Source organism: Fringilla coelebs (assembly GCF_963513975.1).
Source record: "Fringilla coelebs genome assembly, chromosome: 10".
NCBI classification, from domain to species: domain Eukaryota; kingdom Metazoa; phylum Chordata; class Aves; order Passeriformes; family Fringillidae; genus Fringilla; species Fringilla coelebs.
Genome location: NC_140036.1, coordinates 17,049,044 through 17,072,703, shown reverse-complemented (window position 1 = coordinate 17,072,703; position 23,660 = coordinate 17,049,044). Strand labels below are relative to the sequence as shown.

The 23,660-nt window shown below is 50.1% G+C and overlaps 1 protein-coding gene across 4 annotated transcripts in view; it reads right to left on the bottom strand.

The window, feature by feature from the left end:
• The window catches only part of DVL3 (dishevelled segment polarity protein 3), a gene marked incomplete at its 5' end in the record, with an annotated part of 33,664 nt that extends 13,192 nt beyond the window's left edge, over window positions 1-20,472 (bottom strand). For 3 of the 4 annotated variants that reach the window (XM_084212673.1, XM_084212675.1, XM_084212674.1), the window contains one exon: window positions 20,256-20,472. In XM_084212673.1, the coding sequence (XP_084068799.1) occupies window positions 20,256-20,422 (167 nt within the window). Of the gene's footprint in view, window positions 1-12,325; window positions 12,442-20,255 lie in introns of those variants that run through there. The other variant, XM_084212676.1, reaches the window with a different exon arrangement.
• Window positions 20,473-23,660: the final 3,188 nt, after the last annotated feature.

Below are 23,660 nucleotides of genomic sequence, written 5' to 3'. Positions count from 1 at the left end.
TTGGCCTGTCAATCCAGACTGTCCAGATCTCTCTGCAGAGCCGTCCTACCCTCCAGCACATCAACACTCCCACCCAACTTAGTCATCTGTGAACTGAGTGTGCCCTCAATCCTCATGACCAGATCATTGATAAAGATATTAAACAGGACTGGCCCCAGTACTGAGCCCTGGGGAACACCACTGTGAGTAGCTCCATTCCTGACACCCTCCTGAGCCCACCCAGCCAGCTTTCTACACAGGGAACAGCACACTTGTCCAAGCCATGAGCAGCCAGTTTCTCCTGGAGAATGCTGAGGGAAATAGTGTCAAAGGCTTTACTGAAGCCCAGGTAGGTAACAACCACAGCCTTTCCTTCATCCACTAACTGTGCCACACTGTCACAGGAGATCAGGCTGATCAAGCAGGACCTGCCTTTCCAAAACCCATGCCAGCTGGGTCTGATTGCCTGGCTGTTCTGTACATGCCCCATGATGGCACTCAAGATAATCTGCCCCATGACCTTCCCTGGCACTGAGGTCTAGCTGACAGGCATGTAATTCCCTTGGATTCTCTTTCAGGCCCTCCTTGTAGATGGGCATCACATTTGCTGATTTCCACTCACCTGGCACCTCCCTGGTTGACCAGGACTGCTGGTAAATGACAGAGTGATTCAGTCAGCACTTCCACCAGCTCCCTCACTATTCTTGGTGGATCCTATCTGACCCCATAGACTTTTGTGTTTTTAAGCAGGTTGCTGACCATTTCCTCCTGGATTACATGGGCTTCATTCTGCTCCCTGTCCCTGTCTCCCAGCTCAGAGGGCTGGGCACCCTGAGAACAGCTGATCTTGCTATTAAAGACTGAGGCAAAGAAGACATTAAGTACCCCAGCCATTTCCTCACCCTTTGTCATTGTTTCCCCCTACATCCAATAAAGGATGGACATTCTTCTTAGCCCTCCTGTTGCTGACATTATTTGTAGAAACATTTTAATTGTCTTTAACAGGAGTAGCCAGGTAAGTTCAGGTTGGGTTTTGGCCCTTCTAGCTCTTCCTGCATAACCTCACAACATCCTTGTAGCACTTCTGAGTTGCCTCCCCCTTCTTCCAAAGGTAAAATATTTTATTTTTTCCTGAGTTTGAGCCAAAGCCCCTGCTCAGCCAGGCCATTCTTCTTCCCCACTGGCTTGTCTTTCAAGCATATAGGGACAGCCTACTCCTGCATCTTTTAGATTTCCTTCCTGGGCTCCTTGGGCTCTTTTGCCCTTCAGGACTGCCTCTCAAGGGACTCTGTCAACCAAGTCCCTAATCAGGCCAAACTCTGCCTCTCCAAGTCCAAGGTGGCAGCTCCTCTGAGAATCAAAAACTGCTATCACATTGTGGTTGGTATGCACAAGGCAGCCTCCAGCCATCAGATGACCCCCCAGTTCTTCTCTCCGGTGCGTGCCTTTCCCAGCTGGCTCCCTCACCCGCTGTATCAGGAAATTCTTCCACACACTCCAGCAACCTCCCAGACTGCTCCTGCTGTACTGTATTTCCAGCAGACATATTTCCACCAGTTTGCTTATTTCTAAAGAAATACATAATTTAAGCCTCTTTATAATGATCTGAAAGAATCACAAACTATGCCAGAGATTTCTAATAGATGAAAGTGAACTACATTAAACACGCTGCCTACTAAATGATACTGTTGCTTTTTAATTACATGCTTAATATTTCAACATCCTTTCAAGCTTTATAGTTGTGCCATAATGTCACGTTGCTGCATTACACAAACAGCTACATTATTATCAGCCTTCACAGTGAAAGAAGCACTAACTTTCTTTCTCCAAAGAAAATTGATTTTTTTTTTTATACTCCTGGGGAAAAAAATAAAGTTTATTTTTCTTATTTTAAATATCACTGGACCCCTAAATACTTTTTCCACACAGAATCTGCAATCAAAACAACTTGCAAATTCAGAAGATTCAATTACTACTATCTTTGATAAATCAAATACCAAAATAGGCTTTACCAAGTTCATTTCCTTTTCTAACCAATGACAACATTTTAAGCCCTCTTATTTAATATAAAGATATATTACAATTAGCTTGTGATACTATGTTCCCCCTTCCAACCTATATTTAAGGTAGCTTGACACATATTATGCTTAAAACATGAGGTAACTAGATAGTGAATAAATTATGGAGGTAGGGAGAAAGTCCAACAAAAAAGAAAAAAGAACAAAAGTAAAGAATGTGAAACCAGGAGAAATTATGTATTAAAAGTAAGTAGATTATAAGTATCTAACACTACTCAGAAGTGGAATCCTATCAACAGATCTGAAAGGTCCCCAAGCCAGTCCTCAACTCACGGGGAATCGAAGAGGATGCAAAGGTGGGACACGGAGCTGTGACCCATTGCCCCAGCGCCATCAAGTCGCAGCACACTGGGGCTTGGAGAAACAGGCGCTCTGGGATCCTGGCTGTGCTCCCTGGTGTGCCAACAGCTGTCCCAGCTATCCCCAAAAACAGGACACAAGGCCTGCCAAGACCCAAGGCATCAGCAAAAGGCAAATGAACAGTGCTGGAAGCCTAGACCTGAGGAGCAGGCCTGCTCCACCCTGCCAGCCCCACTGGTTGCACCGGTGTCACACACGCTCAGCAAAGGGCTGTCCCACGGGGTGAAAGGCAGCACGTCACCAGGTCTTTGCTGGCAGCTGGCACTCACAATCCCTGACAAAACTGGAGAGCCAGCAAAGGGACTGCACAAAGGCTACCCTTCCCCAGAAGGCACAGATGAGGAGGTCATGGTTTGAGCAGTCTAATCCACTCCCAGGATGTGTGTTAATTCCTCTTGCACAGATGGAGAAGCAGGAAAAGCAGGAAAGGAGCAGTGATGATGGATTAAAACCCTGATGGCTTAACACATCTTCAGCATATTCTGTGCCAGCCTCTGCCCAAAGCCCCTGCAGCCCAGATGAATGTCAAATACAGGCAGACCCCTTGGGACCCACCCTCTCCGGTGCCCACACCAGCCCTTTCAATGCAGGCAAGTTGTCGTCTTCTCACTTCCAAGTGCACACACACATGCACCCTGCCCTGGCTGCACTAGCATCCATTCATACTGTCGCCAGCAGCCTGGACTGCATCCAATTCCTAGAGAGAACTTCAGGCAGAGCCAATTTTCAGTGCTACATGCTGCCTGCTTGGGGACACAGAGCCCTGCCTGTGGGTGAAGGGACAGAGTGATATATTTGCTGGGTCAAGGTGACCAACTGCTCAGCACAAGTCAACTATTCCACTTTCAGTGGGGACAGAGGAAACCAACCCCAAGACCCGCCCATTCAGTCTCAGCTGCAAGGCCTGATGGAGAACAAGCTCCCTCTGTCCTGAGAACTGGTCCCTCCTCGCTCTTATTACCCTGTGGCTGCCCCAGACATCCCAGGGGTCAGCTCCACCCCAGAGCAGTTTTCTGCCTCCTTCTCCAGCCACTACATTATTTATCACTATTTATCACCCAGATGCCAGAGCACAATGGATTATATATTTAGACTCTACAGAGCAAAAACTGATAGTGCTGGAGTCAGGCACATGCCGAGCAGGAATATCTCTGCAGTGCTACTCACATCTGTCATCCCTCACACCATCCCAGCTATTTGTGCCCTGCATTCCTTTCCAGCCTCAGCCCTAGCTGCAGCCTTCCTCCTCCATTCCTTTCCAGCCTCAGCCCTAGCTGCAGCCTTCCTCCTCCCACCTCTCACCACTCTTCCAGTCACACTTCTCTCACGGACACGACCGCAGGTTCACACATCAGAAGCCACCGAGGGAGCAGCCTCTGGGGGAGCTGTGAGCAGTGCCACGTTTCTGCTCCGCGCTTTAATGGGGAGGCAGCCATGAGATGAAACTGTCCCGCGGATATGCTGGCCAGGAAAGCCATCCTCTGAATGTGCTGGGAACAGCCCCCACCTGATGGGGTCTGAGCCCGGGATTCCTGAAGGAGCAGACCCAGAAGGAGTTCAGGCTCTCTGGTTCTCACCAAGCCTTTCCTTTTCCCAGAGCCCAGGGAAAACATCTGCCTAAGGCTGATTCAGAGGAAGTGCTTTGAGTTTACTGTCAAGTTTTGAATGTTCCAATGTCCTGCTGGGGGCTGGGTAGAACATGGCTAAGAACAGCGGTCAGGAAAAAACCCTTTCATGTGGAAGAAACCCGAGCCTTGCCCAGGCGAATGCGAGTCCAGGACCCTCGGTGCTGCTGCCCTGCCCAGAGAACTGCCCTGCAGCCGGGCACTCACTGGCTCCCATCCTCGGGCCAGCAGACATGCCAAGGCCAAGCTGCAGCTCAGCGCCTGGCACGCAGGCCCAGCGCTCCCCAGCACTCATCTGCCTTGAATTTTCCAACAAAGAGACCTGCGGGAGGGAGGAAGGAGGGAGGGTTACAGGGGAGGCAGGCCGAGTGGGCGGATGATTCCACCGCCATCCCCAGTGACACGGGGCCAAGCCGGGGGGGAGGAGAAGGAGGAAGAAGAGGAGGAGGGGACGAGGCTCTGGCTGTGCAGGAGCCTGGCTGGGGTGGGCGGAGGGGGCTGCCAGGGCTGACACAAGCAGCACATCTGCTCCCATGCAGCTGGGGGAGGGGAAGGGACAACCCCAGCAGCAGGGAGGGAAGCAAAGGAAACCCAGATCCAACCCTGGCTCCATCCCTACCCTCCCAACAGCTCCTCCTTTGGAGCCAGCAGACCCTCTCCCCACGGCCTAGGAAGTTGCCATGCTCCCAGTTTCCCTCCCACTGCCTTGCCGGCGAGAGCAGCTGGCAGCCTGGAACATGGATGCAGAGGCGGGTGAGGGACAGGCAGGCAGACGCTGCCTTCTCCGGGGAGTTCCAGCCTGGCTCAGGAAATTAGAGGGTATTTTATATCACAGAGTCATGTCCTAGGAATGAAGGGAAGGTGGGGAACAAGAGAGTGTGCACAGGAGAGAAAGGAGGCCATAAACCCCAAGCCGCGGAGACGGCTGCATCGTGTCAGACCCCGGCTGTGCACACATCGCCAGCGCAGCTGCTCTGCTCCAGCCTCCTTGTTTCCCCTCGGTGGCCTCCAGCCTGGCTGAGGCTGTGGATACAAGCGAGTTTCTAGCTTCAGCCAGCTCTGGTCTCTCCTGAGCAGCATCCGCTAGCCACAGCGAGGTCCCTGAGAAGAACTCTGACGGAGTAATACAAGCCCAGCGAAAGAAGAAACCCAAGAGGCACGGACAAAGGCTTCCACAGGATTTGAACCTCAGATTTGGAGACAGATGGCTCAGCAGCAATTACTGCTTGCTTCTGGCAGTCCTGTCCCCCACCTTGCCTATCTAAGGGCTTGCCGTGGGGAGGATACTCAGAGAGAAGAAATCACAGACATGGTGGCAAATACAAAAGCTGGATCGGGCATCAGAGGGCTCAGTACCAAGAAGGGAGGTAGGGTGGGGGACCTCTCAAGCATGTTGGACGGCTTGATGGCCAGGATGAAAAACAGGGGATGTGCAAAGATTGAGAAGACAACTGAGCAACAACAATTTCACACTGAAAAGATGCAAAGTTAGTAGAGCAGATTAAAGAAGTAAGATGTCTCCTCAAGCGTTAAGCCGAAAAACCTTTACAGAGCAGCAACGTTCTTTCCAACAGTGCAAAGCCCAGAAATTAAATTATAAACAATCTTCTCTTACAACATTCCAGAAGTGCACAATTAGGTTGGTCATTCCTGTAACCTTAACAGCCCCCATCTCCTACAGCTCGTGAAGTAAGGACAAAAAAAACCCAACCAAACAAAAAACCAGCAGGAAACCAGGAAACACTTCTACCCAACAGCACAAGCTTCAGGGATTTACACACTAGAAATGTGATCTCATTTTCAAGACCTCTAGTACACTCCCCTTAGGGTAGGGATGTCTTGTTTCCAATTGAATGTATAGATTAATAATGCTACACAGCAAAAGGAAGCACCTTCATGTTTCACTACCCAAATATAAGCAGCTCCTGGCTCTAGAGCATAATCCTTATCTCTTCTGTAAGATAGTGCTGAAGCCACAGGGATGAGCTCTGCAGCCCTCCACCAGAGTAGAAAACTGGAGAGGGCAATTCTCTATGAGTGTCGGGATTTCAGTTGGGAAATATGTGCCTGTTAGATTAAGCCCAGATATGATGTGTGTATTTCCCAAGGGGATACAATTCACCCAAGAGCTACAGACCCAACCAAAGAATACACATGGCAGTGATCACACGTGCACTGGTGAGACCTCGGGCTTTGCAGGCAAACAGGATGCATCAAACAGGATTAGAGGATTTGAGCTGTCTGTCTCTGTAAGCCAACACACTCTTTGGGTCTCCCTCACTGTATTTTCACCTCCTGTGCAAAGAAGAGGAGTACAAATTGCATTACACTGGGGTCAGAAGGGCTCTCTGACCACAAACAGACTGTCACTCTCCCATTTAATTCACCCTCCAAGCCCCCAGACAGGGTGTTCTGCACTGCTCCTCTATGCTGCAGCACAAGGTAAAAGGGGAAATCAGATTTGTAGATGGTTTCATTCTCAGACCTGCTTTCCTGTCTGCCCCTGCACCCCACATGAACATGAACTCCTTTGCAGCACTGTCTTTACCTGGTGTGCTTTTCAAGAATCAAGAAGCACAAATCATCTGTTAGCAGTTGTTCAACTACCAAAACAGTAACACACCTCTGCATTTGTGCAGGAATGGCCATCCCTGCCCTCCTAACAAGTCCAGGGAGCATCACAAGGACTCCTCAAAGGTCATTCCATTTCAAGCTACTACCTGCACTCCTCAAGAACAGGCTCTTTCATTTTCAGAGAATTGTTTGAGTTGGAAAGGACCTTACAGATCATTTAATCTCAAGTCCCCCTGCAAGGGGCCTAGAGCCTCTCTCAACCATGCTTACTTCTGCTGCCCCACAGCCTCCTCATGCACCATCCCCAGCTTTCTGTACTTTCTCCCCACGGTCAGTCAGACATCCAAGATGCCAACTGTTTTCCCTGAGAAGCCCTCATCAACACGTTTGTAATCACTCCCCTGGACAGACACCAGGACACGCAGAGCCCTGAAGTCTGGGCGATGCTTGGCTCCAGCTGGACCTGTGCTCAGTCCTACAGGTAACACTGTGTGGCAGATGACAGAGATCAGACCTCCTGTTCACCTAGTCCAAAGACTGGAAAAGGAATGGCATTTAGGAAGGAGCCACCCAGGCTCAGAGGCCTGCCCAGGAGTAGCACTTATCAAAGCAAAGCTACAGACTGATTTCACGGTGAGTGCAGCGCCCTGGCAGCCCCTCCCACCTTGATCCCAGAGTGACCATCTGGCTGCAGCCCTGCTCCGCAAACAAGCCCGACAGGCCTGTCCTCCACCGACCTACTGGCAGCAGGAAGCTGCACAGGGACTGCAGGAGGCACCTCCACGCTAATTAATCCTGCCCTGCCCAAGCGATGCTTCCAACCTCCGGAAGGACATTTACAGACATCATCAAAGAAAGCATTCTGCAGGCCCCCGAAGGTTCAGTGACACTTTCAGTCTCTTTGAATTGGAAATCAGGACAAACGGGAACTTCCAGCAGAAGCCAAGTCAGGTTCTTCATGCTGCTAGCTCAATTTCAGCTCCTCAGTAACTAAAAGCTTGCATAAACATACAACACAACACAAAGATACAAGACAAGTGCAGGGACTCACTGTGAGAAAAAAAGATTTGAGGTTAAACATCTGCAGAAATGACCTTTAGGGAATGGAGACAATTCCACAGACATAGTAACAGTGGCCAAAAGCTGGGCTTGTATTCAGCGTGGGAGAGGAAACAGGCCCAAAGAGGCCCCAGCCAGAGATGTGCATGAGACAGGCTAAAATCCTGATGTGGTTGCTGTGGTTCACACTAATGTGAGACAGCAAGCACACCGGAGGAAGGAGGCTTGGTCTGCTGTGACACTCAGCTCCATCTGGACACAGACAGCAGGAAGAGCCCACAAGGCAGAGCTGCAAAACACCAGCTCCTGCCGACAGAGGGAACGGGAGAGAGGTGAAAATAGTGCAGAGGTGGACAAAGGGTCTATCTGGCTACTGCTAGTTAAAAAACGCAAAGGACAGCACCAGCTTATCAAGAAGCTTGTGAATGAGGTGTTTGCACCCCACAGGGAGCTCCTTGCAACTCCCCATGAGTGAGAAGTCACTCCCCCTTTCTAGGCTGGCTAGAAAAGCAACAGCCTCCCCTGCAATGTCCAGGGACTTCACACTGGTTAAGACGACTAAGGAGCTGTAAAGAGCCCCAAGGGCTGCTGGGGGAACAGCATGAGGTTTGCACATACACCACAACCAAGGGAGAAGGCCGTGATGCCTGTGAAGGCTCTGCATGCACCGTGAGGAATGCAAGACCAGGCCTTCCTTTTCTGGCCCTCAGCTGAGGGATACCAAGTCAGTCCTGCTTTTTCTAACAGCAAGTGAGGCTCCTGCCAAAAAAGCGCTGCTGCTGTGGAATGTGCTGGGCCAGCAGTACAGCTCATTCCTGGAAAAGCATCAACTCAGCGGGAGACCAAGGAGAGGAGAACAGGGGGAAATTGGGAAGAGGGGGAGGGTGGGAAACAAAGTCTGAAAGCTTGGACTTCCACACCTGGGGAAGCACTGAGCAGACTGCTCACAAGCACCTCCTCCTCACGGGCTGCCAGCACAACAGCCCTGCCCAGCACCAGCCCTATGCTCTAGGAGCACCCTTCTGCCAGCCAGATACCTCCAGAGCAGATCTGGGACCACACAGACCAAGGCAGATGTCTGTGGGGAAGAGGAGCAAGGTTCATTTCCCCCCATCATGTTAATAATTAATTTAATTTAATGACAGATCTCCACGAAGAAATGACAAAGCAGCCTCCACATGTGTCCTGTCCTCAAGACACTGACCAGCTCACATTACTCTCTCCTTGCATAAACAATTTTGCAAGAGCCTCCCTAGGAAACCGACTCAACCTCCTACCCGATGGGAAGGGGTCTCGAAGCATGACAGGCTCTAGATGGCTGCACCTACTCTGCACCTCCAGCTGGGCTGCCATCAGCAACAGCTCTGCTAACTGGGTCTGTAAGACATACAGAGAACCCCCATAAAAACAACAGGCTGTTAATAAAGCTCACAACAAACTTTCACCACAAAACATGTGCCAAAGACAATGAAAAGGACTCACGCAAAGAAGAGCCTTTCAGTGTCACAACAGCTGCATGGTGGCAAAGACAGAACTCTGTCCCAGATTGCAAGCTATTGCAGTGCTCTGAAAAATGGGCAAACACTGATACTACATCCCTCTGGTCCTAAAATGCAGGACGCAGAAGAGAGCACAAGGGGTCTGAACACTCATAAGAAACTTTTCTGACCATTGCTAAGCCAGGCACACTTAACTGTTCTTCTTCCTCATCTGCTTTTGACAGTGTCACGCAGATAGTACAAGAAATTCCCTGTATTAAAAAAAAAAACAGTGAATAGAGCACATTTTATTAGCCTTTAATGTACTTCATCAATTTTACTAAAACCAGTCTTATTCACCAAATTTCATTCAAGACATAGGACAACAATGCAACAAGTAACCTAGCAAGCGTCCTTTACCAGGCCAGCCAGGCTTGCCCTCCAGCCAACAACCCAGCAAGCATGAAAATACTGTTCAATTGCTGGAAGAAAGAGACAAGAAAGGCGCTCCAGTCCCAACCAAACCAATCACGTGCTGGCACACAACTTTCTCAACTAAAGGTCCAGAAAGCAGATGAAAGCCATACAGTAGGACCCAATACATTACTGTAAATATAAAGCCTTCACAGCTGCCACGTACAGAATTCAGTTCAGGTCCTACCAGGACTCACCTATACACCAGGAATCATCTTCCTTTTCAACAGGAGGGCAAGCCTCCCCCCAGTTTAGAAGAGGACAGTGTTTTGGATCACTGTAGCACCAGGTCCAACTGCTGCTTTTCTTTGACACTGTGAACTCCTGGTCCTGACCCTGGGACATACCATGCAAAACCTTCCATCTGGTGTCTCTGACAACTGCAGCAAAGGCTGGGTAATGGCCACTGACCTCCAGAAATCACCATCACAGGACATGGAATGTTTCTCTTGTGGAGGGTCTCAAAGCCACAACTGCCAAGAAGAGTGCAGGGGAAGGGTGCACAACCTGTCTACAAGTCCGCAAATACCCCATGAGCTCAGTAACTGTGTTGAACTGGTCATGCTACACGTTAGCTATTCCCAAAGGCAGTTCAGAAATACTCATCACATGTTGTTACTGCAATAGGGCCATCCTGTGTCTGTGGATCTGCTGGTAAGTCATGTTACAAGACCACCATGATTTTGAGCTTCCTAATTATCTGCAATACTGACACCAAGTTCCCTTGAAGCATCTCTCCTCTAAGTTATATGTAGAGTGACCACAAACACTTAGTACCAACACCACATGTTGATTAACCAGGAGCACAGCTGGACCCTACAGTCAGGACGGCCAGACAGTCCCCACCTCACATCTACAAACCCTTCTACATGGCAGAGCTAAGTCAGACCCAGCTCCAACATCATGCACACTGGCAGAGATGTTACACACCTAGTGTTAGTTTGGAACTGCCCCAAAGAAACCCAGAGCTTATCCATAACTGATGCAGATGTTGACATCTTCAAAGTCCCCCGACACATCCAGGATGACTAGACAAGGAACAGTCTTAAAGAGTTTCTCCAAGTCTAACTTTTTGGCCCCTGCTGAAACAACACATTTTTAATCTAGAAGAAAAATCCACCTCGCAGGACACCCTTCGGGACCTAAAGATGCATTTACCAGCTCTAGGTCTAAGGCAGGTTTGCCATAAGGGGCTTAGCTCTGCAACCAGAACCATGAAAATCCACCCTTCTCAGAGCGACAAAAAACAGCAAAAAAACTCAAATGAACACAGTGCAAGAGCAAGACTTCATGCATTGAGCCCCTATATGGATTTCCAGTATGGCACAGCCCCATCTGGGCCCACAAACAAGTCTCTGTGTGAATGGCACTAACATACTGGTTGAGCTAGGCAGGGCTGAATGAACTGGGACAGCTGGTTAGCTGTATGCAAACACAAGTATGGAGTTTGCATATCCATCACAGCTTCTGGAAAAAGCTTCAGTTTGAGAAGCTCCTGCTCCCTGGGGCAACCAGGCAACAGCCATCATCACTGCAGCAACTTTCTCCCAGCCCTGATGGCATCAGGCCATCAAGCCAAGGTTGTCACCTGCTGCTGACACTGCTCTGGCTGTCAACAACAGCAGCACAGCACAATGCAGTGTACAGGGGACAATCTATTTGCCCACAGGTCATGAGACACAAAAACAACATGAGTACCTACTCAGAGTAATGCTGAGGGAGAGTTGAAGCCCAGGCAGGGGCAGGTTACTGCGCTAACGCCAGCTTCCCTGCTATAATAACCCATGCAGAGCCAAAGCTCCTGAAACACAGACACCTCTGGTAGACTCTCAGTGTCCCCAGAACCAGCCTGTAGCCACCAGCAAACAAGGAAAAGTCCACAAACTCTGCTACTCAGACCCAGAACTCCCAGACTATCACAGAGACAGCTGCCAGCAATCAGAGGGGCCACGTAGCAAATAAATTCCTCTCCAAACCCTAGGGGCAGGTCAAAAACCAGCAGAGGAAAGACCTTCCCACACAGCAGCCAGTGACAGCTCTCCCAGAAACAGAGCTTTGCTCCAAGTCATGTGAGGAAGCCTTTCCCACTTCAGCTTCTGTCTTCAGCCAGGACCAGAAGGACAGACTCCCACTGCAGCAACTCAGTCACTGCTCACACTGCACCATCTTTTCCACAGTTCTAACATCCTAACAAATTTTTGCCAACAAGACACAAGGACAAAGGAGATAATCACCACAAAGGATTTAGTGGAGCAGGATACCCAAATGCTGCTTCTGCTGCCTTCCATAGTTAGCTGCGGCTGAAAAAACAACACCCCCAGTATGTCCCCTGTAATAAATAACTGATACAACAACCAAACAGTCCCAACCCTCCACTGTGATACAGAATTACACAGCACAAGAAGGTCAGCGCCAGGCATCTCTGCCTGCCAAACCCTCCCGAGAGCTCCAGCCCATTCCTGGATGAGTTTAATATTAGTGCTACAGTAGTAACAACATAGCAATGGAAACAAGTGAAACCAAGAGCTTTGGGGCTCAGGGAAACACTAATGCTCCAGCTCCGCAAGCTAATTCAGTCCTCAGAGACCACAGTCCAAAAGCTCACACTCTCTCCTAAGGCCACCATGGCATTACACAGATAAGCACATGGACAAAGCAGACAAAGTCACAGAGATTAGACTAATTCCCCTATTTGTACCTTATTGAAACGCCTTCCAAAAAGCCTTTACAAAAGGATTTGGTCCAAAAATTTCCAACGGCAGCCACCAGTGGGATTAAGTTTTACTTAACTTGCCAGCTGCTGCCTAACAAGCCAGCACCAGCGGGACAAACAGTAACATAGCCACGTGGTGCCACATCCCCCTTCTGGAAAACAACAATCCATCCAGCACAGGTCAGAAGGGCAGGCTCTGAATAACAAACAAGGGATGGAGAGAGGAGGAAATCAATAGGAAACACCAAAAACACACAGCCCCGACTGCTGCTTCATCAGATGTGCAACACGACGCAAAGCTGGTGCAACATAAAGGCAATTTCCTGCAGACTCAGTATCTGCTGTGCTCTGCAAGCCCAGCACCTCTTCATGGGCTCTTTCACAGATCAAATATCTTAAACCACAACACTGTTCTATCTATTTGGATGCAGTCAAGGGTGGAGGAGTAGCAATTCATTATAGCAGGTACCCTCAGCTCAGAACAGTTCAGCAACTGCCACGCAGACATGGAAGAGGCTTCCCATCCCTTTAAGTACACTGAGCTCAAAAAGGATTTCAGGAATTTCAACTATGCTCCTTAGACCTCTACATATACAGCTTTCAAGTCTACATGAAGGGCCTGATGCCCACCCTGACAGAGGACTGAAGCCAAACCCATGTGTGCAGCAGAAAATCTGCAGGGGAAACCAGATTTTCTTTGCTCATATTCACAGACCCCTTTCCTGAGCATCCCCACGTGCATAGCAATGGGTGGCAGCCTCCACCTCGAAGAATTCACACCTGCTAGGACACCAGGTGAAGAAATCACAGGAGAAAGAGGCCGGGAGCATGATGGAGAAGAGTAACTTACTGAATGCTCAGTCCTCCAAGCACAATGACCTTGGGCTCATGGGCCATCTACCTCCACCCCTGCATGCCAGCATTTTCCTTCTCAGAGTCCATTATGAAATGCAGCCCCACCAGTAACATCCTGCTCTCACTGCAGCCATGCAGGAAGGAACATCACTGCTTACACTACCACCCAGAAGACCCAGTACCACCTTGTGGGTGAGCCAAAGTCTGGGATTTGGGAACGGCAAAATTCTAGATGAAATTCTAGAGTTCACTTTAGAAAAAAGATGTATCTCAGCAGGAACCAGAAAACTGAGCAGTGGGGCCACAACTATCATATCATAACAACAAAAAATGCTCAGGTTGTGACCCAAATTATGGTGGGTTATGAGCCATTTTTTTAATGGCATTTTTCCTTCACCTCCAAGTCTGAACCATGTTGGACCACAGCTGCACCACAGCCGGGGCACACCGATTTACTTTGCAGCAATTTCTGAGACATCAAGGTAGGTTTTTGCTCTGTTCTGGAATTTGAAGGACCAGAGTCCTCCAGATGATTCAGAACACTAAACTGCACCAAAACAGCTGCATTCACATGGCTGAGTAAAGGTTTCTTGACCTTTCTTTCTTTTTTTTCAGAAATGACAAAAGAGGCTTAAAATTAAGAAACATTCCCATCAAACACATAACTGAAAACAATGCCTCTCCAAGAAAAATGCTGGCTTCAACATGACACCATATTTTGGGAGAAAATACATTCAGTCAAAAAAAAATTCTGACCAGTTCTGGCTGCAAACTAATTCAATAGCTGTTGTAAAGCTTCATTGTTTGCATAGGACACACAAGGCCTTAGGGAAATTGGTCTGCAGCCTGATTTGGCTAACTTGGCTTTTTGAACACCACCCCTGGGCAAAGAAACCAGGCTGTGACTGCCATCCGATGTGGCCTTCAGAGCACAGCTCCAACCACAACTGAGAATGCCAGACACCTACAGAGACAGTAATAGCTGGGTCTGAACAGCAGGACACGCAGGACCAGGCACAGACAATACAATCCAGGGAAGCAGGGAATACTGTCAACTAACCATCTCCATCTTCACCTCAACCCTGGCACTGCTGTAGCGCCCAGAACCACAACACTTGGAAACGGCCTCCAGCAGCAGCTCCAGCCAGAATCAGCTCCAGTGTCCATGGGCCACCCCAAGCACGGGCAGCATTACAGGAACTCCCCACCACAAATGCAGACAGTGGTTAGCAGCTCTCTGCCAAGTCCTCAGCAGCTCAGGAGACAGAGGCACAGGCTGCACTAACCTACATGCAAAATGTCTGACGTAACTGCTGGTGGGCCCTTGCTAACCAGGGCAGCTCACCTCACAGCAGGCATGGAAACACATCCTCTGGAGTACAACAGATGGGTTGCTGTGGCCTTTCATGTGTAAAGTGCTCCTTTCCACATGGAATGAACAGGGACTGACTAGAAACTGGAAAAAAGTGATGGCCACCTTCCAGTAGGGCCAGTGCTGTCACTTAGACCACCACAAAGGATGTGAGCATGCAAAGGAGTTTTGTAGGCCCTTTCACTCACAGACTTCCTGCCAACATCTCCCAGCATGAAATTCATGCTGACATGGAAGCAGTCTCCATCAGGGGCATGGGACAGGCAAAGGTCTTCTGGAGACAGCAAAAGTTTCCAATTAAAAATAAATTTTAAAAAGTTCCCAAAATCAAAATAAAACAACTCCCCCAAAACATGCTACAAAGAGCTGGCAGGAAAGGCAGGGGCACCATGCCAGGGCTCACCACTGCTTAGAAACTGACACTGCTTATTAAGTTTAGGATCCCTTCCCCAGCTCCCAGCATTTCCAGCCAGAAGGACAGTCACCACTGGTATCAATTTCAAAAAGACCCTGCAATAAAAATAAATCACTCAGCCTTTCAGAGAGCATCAACGCATTTCCTCGTGCACATGTGCAGAGATGAGGCTGCCAAATACCAATGGCATCTGACCCCTACACTGGGAATTCCCGCAGCGCCCGCTTTGTTCTGCCTCCAGAGCGTTGTCCAAATCTCTGCCTCGTACCCGGCTTTGGAGAGCAGGTGTTAATTAAGCAGGTCTGGATAAGATACTGGGCCAGTGATTAGCTGGATACCAATTTTCACTTCACAGCTGAGACCAAGGAATCACCAGAGCTATGAAACTAAAATTGGAATAGAGACCTGCAAGAAGGAGAAACCAGCAGTGGCAGGAGGAGCAGCACCATCCCACCACTGCACCTCAGATCACTGGTGCTCTACCAGCAATGCAGAACCAGTAGGATGGGGAGGGAGGAGTGGTCCCCTTGCAGAAGAATGGGGCCTTTTTGCTCTCCAGTCTAGAAGAAGGGAGGTGGCCAAGTGAAGATAAGCAAAATGATCACCAAAGTAACTTCTTCACAGGCAAAAGAAATTCGAACTTTCAGCACTCTACAACTTATGGAAAGAACAAGGCAGAACTTCAGGCCAGGTGCTAAGGATTTACCTGGACACACAAACTGCACTCATTAAAATGCTCTGAAAAGTTTAGCTTAAACTTTAGCATGCCCCTGTGGAAACACATTTTGATCAATAGAAAATGAGCAGCATCAACAAGAAACAGAAAACGAATCAAAAGAAATCACATTTCAGCTGATATAATAATATTCTCAGAGTTGTACCAGATAAAAAGACAAATCCGTAGTTCAGCTGAGGCAAATGGGCACTACACCTGGCTGGTGAGAAGTCCACACTGCCCAGGTACATTTCTCATTATGGACTTGGGTAGGAGACAACACTTTACACATGACTGAAGCCCATGTCCCAGCAAACTACAAGCTACAGACCATCAGCACGGTTGTTCCCCTCCCAGCTGCACAGGTGCCCAGAAGAATTTACAGTCCTGTTCCTGCAGCACCTCTACAGAACTGAGAGCTCTGTCATGCTAAGAGACACAAAATTGTTTGTCCAAGAAGCTCCCAGTGTCAAGTGGACAAGACAAAGCACAGTTGGAGATTCCATTTTATAGATTTAGGAAAAAAAAAAGAAATTAAAAAGTCTGCTCAAAATCCTGAAAAACATGGGGGAAATCTGATGGAGAACATGGATCTCAAAAGCAGTCACAGCACTGCACTGATCTAAGATGCTGTCCTGCTGATCAACACACAGCTCCTGCCTGCCTGCCTGAATGAAAAGATTCAAGCTGCAGGAAGAAACCTTCCCTCTCTAATGAGTGCAGTCAAAGGTAGTTCCACACTTCATGGTGAGACATCCACAAAAAGCATCTCAGGTCCAGGATGACAGGACCACACCTGTGCACTGCCACACTCACACCATCCATCCGCTGACCTTAATGTGCCTCCACTTCTGGGATCAGCAGCACACAATGCCAACAAGGGCACAAATATCTGTACCCTGTTATGTGCAGCTGAAGACCACTGCATCAGGAACAAAACCCTGCAGCCTTCCTGCTGCTCCCAAAGCCTCTCCCCAGGACCAGGTGCAGGAATTCCTCTCATTTCTCTTCCTTGCCACCCAGAAGTGACACCACTCTGGGGTCTTAATTATTTGAAGCTGAGCACTAACTCCTGCCATAGCCTGACAACTCCACAGCCACCCAGGGGAACCTCAGTTCACATTTCCAAGGAGATGTAAACACTGAAGCTGCTCCATCACTACTCTGATTCTCAGAGCAAACAAATATTAACAAGATAAACAAAAGAATGAAAAATCCCACACACCAAGACTGAGGCTGTAATACTGCCTTGGGGATGGGGTTAGCTGAAGGGAATACCAGACTGGAGATCCACAGCCTGGAAAAAAGGAGGAAGAGTGAGAAAGTCAGACTGGGCTACAGAGGTGAGAGGAAACATTGGAGATTCTGCTCCAGCTGGCTCTGGAAGGTGAGATGTCTCTGTTCCTAATAAGATGAGAGGAAAAGTTTGGTTTACGCCACAGGGATCAAGCAGAAGGCCCAAAGCAGAACCATGGGACCTGCAGGCCTCCTCCTCATTGATCAGCTGCCCTAAGGCCATACACTACTTCTCTCATTGAGGGGGCTTTAACCTGGGTCCTACTCCTGGACACTGCCCAGCTGAGAGACAGCAGCTCAGCACAAGCCAGACAGAAGGCACCCTGAGGGAATCCCCTCAGGGAAGGAGCTGAGAGGAATACATGTGCGAGAGAGAAATGCTTTTCCCTGTCACACAGCTTCTGAATGCCACCATTGTTAACCTCCAGTCTAGTTTTCACTAATTGCCCATGCATTTGCAGTCAAGCAGCCAAGGTGCCTCCTGCCCTTCTGTCTCTGAGTCTCCCTGCAGGCCAATGGCTCACTTTCTCATGGACATCGATTACCAGCAATCATGAAATTTTGTGTGCCTGGGGCTTCAGGGCTTCTCAGAGAAAAGGTTGCAGCTGGACCGGGTTGTTCCCACCATGTTCCAGCCAACCACCAGCACATTCTTCAGCTCTCTGAAAAGCAGCAGAGACAGCTTTCCTGATGAAGCATCCATGGCGACAGAGTCTTGCTCTGTCTCTTAAACCCCAAGCCTTGCACATGCTGCTCCAACTGCACAACTCACTGCCCAGGACTTCTCCAAGGAACAGGCTGCCTACACACAGCCTCTGACACTCTCTCAGCTGCACCTTCCCTTTGAGAGCAGTTTATGCTTCCCAAATAAATTAGCTGAACTGGTCACAAGAAAAATCTCATCCCATGCATTCCTGACACAACTGATCTTGTGGTGTCTTCCTGAGTGACTTTCCCCTCTCTCTGCTATCACCCACTATAACTCCCTATGCTGCTTTATCATTGAGTCTTGTTAATCTATCACCTAGCTCCTCTTGTAGAACTTAAAGAGATAGAGGATGAAAAGGCACAGCACAAAACCTCACTACCACCAGACCCCTCTTCCCAATGCATGATGCTGCTATTTATTACTAAACTTTGTTTACAGTTGTGCACTCTCCCACCCACATGGCAATGTTTCATTCAAGACAAGTTTGAATTCACTTCAAGAACAACATTTCAAAGGATCCCAAAGCATTTGTTTACAAACAGCATGCATGGAGAATTCACTTCTCCCACCAATGAACATGGTCCCCTCCGAGACAGGGAGAGGCAGCTGTTTCATAGCACCCAACGCTACTCAACAGCTGAGGGAAAGGAAACGATCCACAGACAAATGATATTGCTGAGGAAATTTATGGAAAATGAGGGCTGGAGACCTCTATTTGCCAGGAGGGAATGGGGAAGCTTCTAAGGATTAAAGCTCTCCACTGGGTCAGGAGGAATTTAAGGAGGCAAAGCGTCCCAGACTGCGGTCAAAGGACTGACTCCAAATTTCAAGCCTCATCTGAAAGCTGGCACCTCCCAAACTAACGGGAACCTGGGCACTGGGATAATTTGGCCGAGGAGGGGAGAGCACCCCCTGCTGAGGCAGCCACACAGATCTCATCCAAGCCCCAAACAGGCCCAGCCCTGTTCAACATGGGGTACAAGCCAAAATCACAGTCTAGAGAGGTATTTGGTGCAGTGAGAAGACACTGGGAAGACTATAAAACTGAAAACACTTTGCAACCCCAGCTCTGTACATAAGACCTACTGTAAACGCTAAATCTTCAGAGGAAGAACCACACAACTCCTTCAAACACCGAAATCCTAGGAATGGTAAAGGATCACATGTTGCAGAAACCAAAACGGCCCCAGGATGAAAAAAGAGTTCCCCAAAAAGGCCAAAGGAAAGTCAGCTGGAGGAAATCTGGACAAAGGGTCTTACAGGGAACTGGCTTCACACGGTGATTGCTTCCCAGAACAGTAACCAACTTTACGCAAGTAGGAGACAGCAGGGGCTGCCCAGAATACTGGTGAGTATAACATCCAAACAAGGGACAGAACACACCTCCTCACCTCCAAAGAGTCACCTGTGATGTGATGGGAGGAACCAAAGGGCATCACAAAAGAAGTGATGGAAACACCAGTGTTGGAAGAGAGCTGCCCTGCAGGAGATGAGATATGAGGCAGGGCTGCACCCCTCTTCCATACCAGAGACTGAGCATGGGACATCTTTGAAGATGAGACAGGTACATGGGTACAGTGGGTCTTGCACACACCCCTTGCTCAGAGATGGGCAGCACGTGGAGACCTCTCACTCCTTCTCCATGGAGGTAGGGGAGGAGAAAGCTGGTCTTCTCTACGCATTCTTCCCGAAAATGAGATGCGGAGGACAAAGTTAACAAAATGGATGTCCCTCCCCAAAATGGATGGTAGGAGAACAAAATTGTCCCCAAATCCATTCCATGGAAAGGGCTGATAGAGGTGGCACTACCTCCACACCCTTTTGGAGGAGGGAAAAAGGGGCACTTTCCCCAGGCAGACGCAGTGGGAGATGCCTAGGCCCTTTTGGTGGGGAATGACAGTCCTGAGTAGGATACAACCTGGGGGTGCCACCCTAGACACCCTAATGTGGGCTGCACGGGAGATACCACCTCAGGCAAGGTGTTGGCCAAACATCCTGAGTACGGGGAGGACATGACCCTCAGATGGGCATGACGGTCTCTTCCAAGGTGCCTCTGGCACCTGAAGCAGGGTATCACCAGCTCCCTCACTGAGGAGTTAGCATGGCGCAGCTTCCCAAGAGCTGATGCGGGATCCGAGGATATGCGGTTGTCCAGGAACAACGAACCCAGGAACAACGAACCGCAGAGATTGTGCACGGGGGGTATCACCACCAGCCTCCCACAGGTGAGGTCCTGTGGGTGTACGGAGGGTGTGTTCCACCAGAGTGAACTCAAGGGGATCACCATCCCCATCCTCGCCAAGGAAGGGCAATAGGGATGGATCATGGATCGGGGTCCCCCTCCCCGCGCCGGGCACAGGGGGCACCTCCCCACCCCGGGGGTCCCGGCCCCGCCATCCCGGGGGCGCTCCTGGGGCCGAGGGGGCAGCCAGCCCCGGCCCCGGCCCCGTGAGGGCGGAGTTTCCCAGCCACCCCCCACTGCTCCGCGGGGAGGCCCACGGGGCCCGGGCTCCACGCGTGGCCCCGGGGGACCGGGCCCGGGCCCTCGCTCACCCGAAGTCGTCGTCCATGGACTTGAAGTAGAACTTGTAGTTGGGGCGGTTGAGGAGCCCCTTGAAGTCGCCGAGGGTGACGCGCTCGGCCGGGATCGGCAGCTTCACCAGGTACGGCGTCTCCTGCTCGTCCAGGTGGTAAATGATCTTCGTCTCGGCCGCCGCCATGGCGCCCCTGCCCGGCCGCCAGGCCCCCGCCTCTGACTCCGCCGCCTCCTCCGCCCCGGCCCGGACCCCCAGTCCCGGCCCGGCCCCCGCCCGCGCCCCGGCCCGGCTGCGGCCTCCGCACGCCCGGTCCCCCCGCGCCCCTTGTTCTCCGGGTCCCAGCGCCGCCCGGCTGCACGGCGCAGGCTCGGCCTCGGCCGGCCCCGCCCCGCCCGCCGTCCCGGCCCCGCCGGAACCGGAACCGGCGCCCCGTGGGGCCGCGGCGCGGGAGCCACCCCGGGACCCGCCATGGGCCAGGACCGGGCTCAGCGGGCAGCGCGGGAGTTTGGGCCCAGATCCCGCCACGATGCTGGCCCGCACCCTGCCCCCAGCCAGCTCCCGCATCGATAGGAGACCCCCTTGGCTGGCACTGACCGTCCCATTTGGAACGGACCCCCCACACCCCCATCCACCCCGCGACTGCTGTGCCATGTGGGTGCACGGCCCCTGGGACCGCCCGCCCCCAGCCCCTTCGCCCGTGGGTGCCTTGGGATTTGTACTTTACATCCACATCCTCCTATCCGCATCCTGGTACTCCCTGTGCACCCACATTCCCAGCGCCAGCTGGGAATATACCTCTCCCAGGCTCCCCACCCCCATTCAGCTTTCACACCCCGTTTTACACCCTCTGATGCTGCTTCACACGCAGGGTCATTACTGTGTCCCACGACCTCCACCTCTGTCCACACCCCGGGCCTCCTATCTGTGCAGCCCTAGTCCTTTATCACACACCTCCCAGCCTTCCCCATGCTCCTCATCCAGCTATGTGCCCCATGAGTACAGCTTACAAAACATGAAGCATACCCATCTCTACCCTATCCTCCCATGTACAGACCCCTTTGAGCTCCCCGTACTATCTCAGATGGCCACCACACACAGGGACTACCACCCACCCCAGCTCCTCTCCAGCTAAGGCTTCCCTCTGAGCCCCTTGTTACCATCCAACAACTAACCCCAGTGCTCAGACCTTTTCCTCACCAAGCAGACTCTTCCTCTGCTCTTAATGAGAATACTCTGTTCCATATACCATGGCTTCTTCAACTGGCTGTGTGGTTACTTCCCATCCTCTCTCTCCCCAGACCCCAGCACATTCTTACCAACAGTCATCAGCACTGTGACCCCAGCCCCTAGGACTTGCCTCTGTTCCACAGCAGTGTCAGGCTGTCTGGTTTCCCCTCTGCACACCTTGCCAGCACCCAGCAGGCACCAAGGAACCATCTCCATCAGCAGTTTCCCAGAGTTGTGGCTGAGAGCAAAGCTGGTGTGGATGGAGTTTTGGGAACACCCACCTACAGGAAGGGCAAGAACCGCCTTGCACCATCCTGGATTAGAAGGAACAAATGCAGAGGAAGCACCACACCATGGGCCTGCACAGGGCATGAGACTAGATCAGCCCTCAGACTAGACTGCCCTGCCGTAGGAAAGGGAGCCAGAGAGATCCTACAGGGAACAGAGCCAAGTTCCTCAGGCAGGCAGGCAGGCTGAGCTAAATAAGCCCTCTAATGCATTAAAGAGTCCTGCAGGCATTGCTAGTAATTACCTGGGCAGCACTGCTAGACTGGGGGAAGAACCTGACATTAAACTGAAAAAATAATAAAAATTCCAGGGAAGTCCTCAGGTAAGCAGAAGCTGTAAGAGGTCTGAGACTCTCCCATGTTTCCACATCAGCTCTTGGAAGATTGTAATTTCCTTATGCTTGGAGCTCTGTGGTAAAAGCTGGCGTACCTGGAATGAAGAATCCAGGTCAGGAATGGAAAAGTTTAAGTTGCTTCTTCCTGTGTCAACCCTGAAAGAGCTAATCTTAAAGTCCTTTTACAACACCCCCCTGCCCCAAAAGCGGGCACATGTGAAAGAATCCTAGTGTGTCCCTGGCAGGGCCACTGTCTCACCCACCTCCCAGCACAGCTGTGGATGCACCTCGGAGCCTGTATTGTACACATTAGACACTTTTGTTACCAAAAGGGCATTTTTCCATAGTGTGAGCTCCGAAGGGAACACATGCAGCTCAGGGGAGGGGTACCACACCCCCAGGGTGTAGTAGATGAAATCTCATTGCCACAGCTGCCTTTACTTTTAAAACAAGCCAAGTGACTGAATAGACTCAATGATAGATCAGTTTCACTGCTCACAGAGGCCTTGTGCTGTATGACTCACTGAATGGAAGTTAAGAACACAGTGCCAAAGAAATTAGCAGGAGGGGATTGTGCTATGCACTCCAAGGTCCACAGGGAAGAGTTTCTGAACTGCCTGTTGGCTTACTTTTGCAATTATGGCAACTTAAAAATTGCAGCATTGATAACATTCCTTCTCCTTACAGAGTACACAGGCTTCAGACATTTTAGTACATCATGGAACAGCCCAAAGCAGAGGTGGATGTAGTTGAGTTCCATCACTTACACCTTTAAGCAAAACCAAATTATTATCTTCCTTTAAAAGGGTTTCTACTGTTAACTGAAGTTGTAGCTTTGATACAGGAACACCAGGTTCCTTCCTTCCTTCCATGCATCCATCCATGCATCCATCCATCCCTCCCTGTCAGATGGGAAGGCAGACAAGTTGATTATTATAGCCTTAGGAAAATACTTAACTGCTTACATTGCTCAGAGATGGGTAGCAATGATTCCACATTCAAGATTGCTCTCAAAGGCATTTCTAGTCTTCCAAACCAAAAAACATCTTGACTGAAGCAACAACAAAGCACCAAGCCCACCCTACACTTCAGCAATGGAATAAATGCTCTTTTAAAGAGTACAACACGTATCAGTACATAAGGATGCTGCACCATGCCAGAACTCCACCTTGGAGAGTATCAAGTTTCTAATTTGTTTTTTTTGCTACTCTGTTCTTGGCATCTGCAAAACTACCCCACCACACACACCACCACCGCCTGAAGGATGTGCCCATAGAGCAACATTTTCCCCTTGGATTTTAACTCTCAGGTAAAAAGCAGCTCATACCACAAAGTTGGAGCAAAGGAGGAAGGAATGTGGAAAAAACAAAAGTGGAATTGTTACTTGGCAGAAATAATCAAGAACTTCTGGCAAAACTGACCCATTTACAGCACTACATGTTAAATTTATTCTTAAGCCACCTTTACCCTGTAAAAGGAAAAAAATATTTGAGATGTCCAAGGAGATTTTAAAATTACCAAGTCTTGCAGCTGGTTCATAAATGGTTTTTCTGTAGCTGCCTCTGCCAGTTC